Here is a 4,843-nt window from a genome sequence, read left to right as displayed (position 1 = left end):
GTAGGAGTTGTCACTATAGACACGGTCATTAAAATTCTTTCATGTTTCTCTTCGGAAGTCCGATATGAATTAGTTAACCCTAAAACATACATATGAATCAAGAATTCCAAAATTCATTTAATTTATTTTTTATTTCATATTTTACTAAATTATTAAATTAGAAGATACAATTTAAAATAGAAATAACGAGTCACCTTTCCCAATCACGATGACCTATTTCATGGCACCATATAAATATGTAACGTTAATTTTATATATATATATATATATATCTTTTGTTACGTTACATTCCCTGATTCCAAATGTATATATTAAATATTTATACAGTTCACGAGATTATCATGAATCACATAGCACAGTTATTCACTTTTTGAATATATATATTCACTTTTAACATATATCGTGTTTTGTCACATTACAATATTATACATTCAGTCTTTACAAGATGGCTCTTCATTCTATCTATCTCTTTTAGTTACCGTAACAACGACTCAACCAGATGAACAAGTTGTCATAGCAACGAAAACAAGAAATATCTCGATATAATAAACTATTTCTTTATATTTTTCTCCTTCTTCTTAATTGATTGTTTGTATCGAACTTTAAATGACATGATTTGTGCCACTGTGCACGATTCCTAATTAGATCATCCACTGTCATATCACTGGTGAATTTCAGCGGCACTCGTAATGCTTTCAGCTCCCTGAATTTTGCTACATTTTCCAGGAATGACGGGTAGGCCACTGGTGCTGATGTGACAGCTCCATGAACATTCAAGGGACAGCGCAGGGATTCAGTTGTAGTTTGTTGGCAAATTATACACTTTGTTCATTCCATCTTCATGAAATTCAGTTCACCATACCTGGAATAGAAGGAAAATTGCAATATTAGTATAAGTAGGTACAATATATAATTGCAATCAAATAACAAATTATAAAGTTGCACCATCCAGGCATCTTGCTTTTCTGATCACTTGGCGCCGGTCCTAGAATTAAAGCTTGGATGCTGGGAATAACTGAAAAAAAATTGGTGCTTGTATCCAACATGTCCCCCTACACTACCTAAGCTACCTCACTAGTAAGGAAACTTACTTTTTTGAACAAACAGCATGGAAAATATGACATCAACATCCTTTCGGCCCGATTTCTTGGGCTTTGCACCCCAGACCAGATTTACATCACCGATGTGCTAACGGGTAACCGACCCTCTCCAATGTAACCACCCACGTCTAAAAACTCCATGCTTCGTTGGTGCATAGAAGGGACCCGTCCCTATACTTTCGGGATCCGATATCTGGAAACATCAGACCCCGGGCTCGATTTGTGACATCACCGCTATGCTCAAGGGACCGCAACCTTTCCACTGCCACCTCCCACGTCCAAGAACTACATATTTCATTAGTGAATAGTAGGGACATAAGCTCAAAACTTCGAGGTCCGTTTTCTGACATCACCGGTGTACTCAGAGGACCATTATTTATCGCCCACTCGCGTACAATAACTCCATGTCTAACACGGTTTCCTTACCGTAGAAAAATCAGCTCCATGCTCTTTATATGTTACCGATTCCATATCACATTATTGGATACATAAATTATGGACAAGATTACATTTTCGAGTTAATAACCTACCTGTATTTTAAAGGCTTTTTATTGTCTTATTGATTTTTCCACAAACAAGGCTACGGGTTGGGCAAGGGCCCCCTTTCACTAAAGTGTATTCAACGTAAGAACCACAGCTGAAATAAACAAAACAGTTTGTATCACTCCGCGTCAAGCTTCACGGCGAGATTTCTGCTTCGGTCAGCTGTTCTTTTTCCGTGCGTTCCTCGATCTCAAAAACAAGATATATCTCGGTTATAAAGCAAGCATAGCTAGAAGGTAATTTCGAGGGAGGGGTGTCCGAAATTCCTTCCCCGGAAAATTTTTGGGCGAAAAACGCGATTTTAGGCTTAATTTTAACAACTTTTCCAAATTTCGGGGGGGAGGGGCGGAACCTCCTGGCTACGCTACTGAATGGAATTAAGTAAATGTTATTATCAACTTAAAGAAATAAATGATAAAATAATTATGAATTACTCACGTTAATCCGAGGTTTCTTCTGAATCGCTCAACGCAGTAACTTGCAGGTCTTCATCAGAAGATTCATCAGATTCGTTGTTTATGTTAATTACAGGGTGCGGCACGTAAAACCGGCCCGTCGTAATGTCATGGTATATTGCGTTTCTGCCGACAATTAAATTATTTTCAGCTTCCTACCAAGAGATAGCGTGTCAAGCCGGGGTCGAAACACGTATCCTGTAGGTGCACGTGTAAAGCAGCTGCAGTCGCAGCCAGTAAAACGTGTCCAAACCAGTTGAGAAGTAGGTCTCGCTGTGTGAAGTCGGGTGAGTGTGTGGTAATGCCGTATCCAGTAACCGAGCGTGTTGCCATTGCCTCCTCGGTCACCAGACTTATCGCTTGTGACTTTTACTTGTGGGGACTGTTAAAGGGAAGAGTAGAGCTTATTTGATACAAATCCACAAACAATTGAAGAACTCAAGACCTCCATCCAGGATGTAATCAACTGACAAGTGTATGAATCTACGAGACCTACTTCTCAACTGGTTTGGACACGTTTTACTAGCAGCGACTGCAGCTGCTTTACACGTGCACCTACAGGATACGTGTTTCGACCCCGGCTTGACACGCTATCTCTTGGTAGGAAGCTGAAAATAATTTAATTGTCTCCAGAAACGCAATATACCATGACATTACGACGGGCCGGTTTTACGTGCCGCACCCTGTACAAGGCGATTCACCAAGGTGTCAGAAAGTCCGTCCAGATTCCACATTTTCTCTTCCAAAGGCGGCCTTTGGGGGTGGCTACTGGGGCATCCGCCCCAGGCCCCGCGATAGGATATTCTCTTGTCACAGTCAGCTCAAATATGAGGGGCCTCTGCAACATTCTAATGTACCGTAGCTTAGAGTTAAGTGAATACTTTGGCCAATAATACGGTGTGGTGGATTTCTTCGGAAACCAGTTTTCATAAACCAGAACTTCGTACTCAATATTTTACTTTTAGAAGCCTTAAATTCCCGAAATCTACACCATTACTATGAAAGCATTTAGCATGATATTTTTGGTTTTAAAGTACCGTAATAATTACGCCCTTGAGTTTCGGATTAACAATGGGTCAGCAAACAAGGTGACGCTAATACCATGTACGTGACTCTAAATGGCCTTATCTCAACTTTTCTTTGTTGTCGAAATAGAGTGAGAAGTCATGTTGTTTGTTGCTTTTGGGTCAGAAGAGTGGTCCTGTTGCTACGGACACCTCTGAGTCATCGCTTCCAAGAAATAGCTCCTATTGCACGCCTTGTGTAGCACCTCAGTTTGGCTTCGGAATTCGGACCGCGCAGTCGTAGTGAGATGTGGATACGTAATATTATGATTAGTGCGTGAGTGTCTTCCGATTATTCGTTTATTGGGCAAAGAATAAGTGACCATCATGAGTGGCAGAGACAGAGACAAATTCCGTAAATACGAAAGTGGGGCTGCGAAAGCCAAGAAACGGAAATATAAAGATTTCATTCAGAAGCAAAAGGGATATTTGGACAAGTTTGTTATAGCGATAAAATCAGCGGATCAACACCAAAAACTTAAAAACACGGATGATGATTTGTCTGTGACTGTGAGCGACCGGTGTGATGCGACAGACCAGGTTGTGATACCAAGTTTTGCGTCCGACGAAGAAAACAAACTAGCCGGCAACAAAACTGTTTCTACGCCCTGTTATCCCACAAGCAACAATGAAAACTTGGTGCAATTCTCTGGGGACAACGTTGTTGCAACAGACCCAGAAAGTGACCTCTCCTCTGAAAGCGCGACCATTCCTCTGCATATTTCTGACACTCTTAAAACGACGAGCACACTGTTCGAGGACATATACGATCAAGGTAATTGGAAACATATTAACAGTGAAGTGCGTGACATGTTAGTGGAGAAGGGTCCAATCAGGCTAAGTGACTGTGAATACCCAAAGGACGAAGGTAACAGACATTTTTTGAACAATTTCTTTACACGGAGGATGCCGAACGGAGAAACAGTGGATAGGTGATGACTAAGTTATTCGAAGATCAGAGACAGAGTATTTTGCTTTCCTTGTAAATTGTTTGGCACGACAGCTACTAGAGGCCAGTTAGTAAACGAAGGCTGCTGCGACTGGAAGCATCTTGGCGATAAACTTCAGCACCACGAAGTTTCTGTAAATCATGTTAAATGCATGACAGCGCGGTTGGAATCAGCTCGGAGAATGTCCAATGGTAGCGCAATTGATAACATGATGCTAGAACGAATTAGAAAAGAAAAGCTGCATTGGCGCGCAGTGTTACCAAGAATTCTAGCGATTGTATGGTACCTTGCCGAAAAGAACAGCGCATTTCGTGGGAGAACGGAGAAACTTTATGCCCCGAACAATGGTCAGTTTTTAGGCCTAGTTGAGATGCTGGCCAAATTCGATCCAACCATGCAAGAACATCTCCGCCGAATTAAGAACGACGAGGCTCACTACCATTCCCTCGGCATAGGATCCAAAACGAGCTTATCGACCTGATGGCGTCAGAAATAAAGGGGAAAATTATTGATAAAGTGAAACTTGCTAAATATTTTGGCGTCATCATTGACTGCACGCCTGATATTGGCCACAAAGAGAAGATGTCCCTAATATTGCGTTTTGTGGACGTATCAGATCCGGAAGTGAACGTGGAGGAGCACTTCATCGAATTTCTGGATGTGGACAACGCAACAGGAAAGGGGTTGTCTGAAGCTCTTCTTGCCGCACTGGCGAACCTCGGTCTCGACAT

At 41.6% G+C, this 4,843-nt stretch overlaps 1 protein-coding gene across 1 annotated transcript; it reads left to right on the top strand.

Moving 5' to 3' along the window:
• Positions 1–4,263: 4,263 nt before the first annotated feature.
• LOC145665269 (uncharacterized) lies at positions 4,264–4,593 on the top strand. The gene has a single exon (XM_081732563.1). It carries the CDS (start codon positions 4,264–4,266, stop codon positions 4,591–4,593), a length of 330 nt encoding a protein of 109 aa, XP_081588689.1.
• Positions 4,594–4,843: the final 250 nt, after the last annotated feature.

The sequence above is a fragment of the Thermobia domestica genome, chromosome 11, assembly GCF_964235325.1.
Source record: "Thermobia domestica chromosome 11, izTheDome1.hap1.1, whole genome shotgun sequence".
NCBI classification, from domain to species: Eukaryota; Metazoa; Arthropoda; class Insecta; order Zygentoma; family Lepismatidae; genus Thermobia; species Thermobia domestica.
Note: the sequence above shows the minus strand (reverse complement) of the source record. Positions and strands in the feature narration are given on the sequence as shown.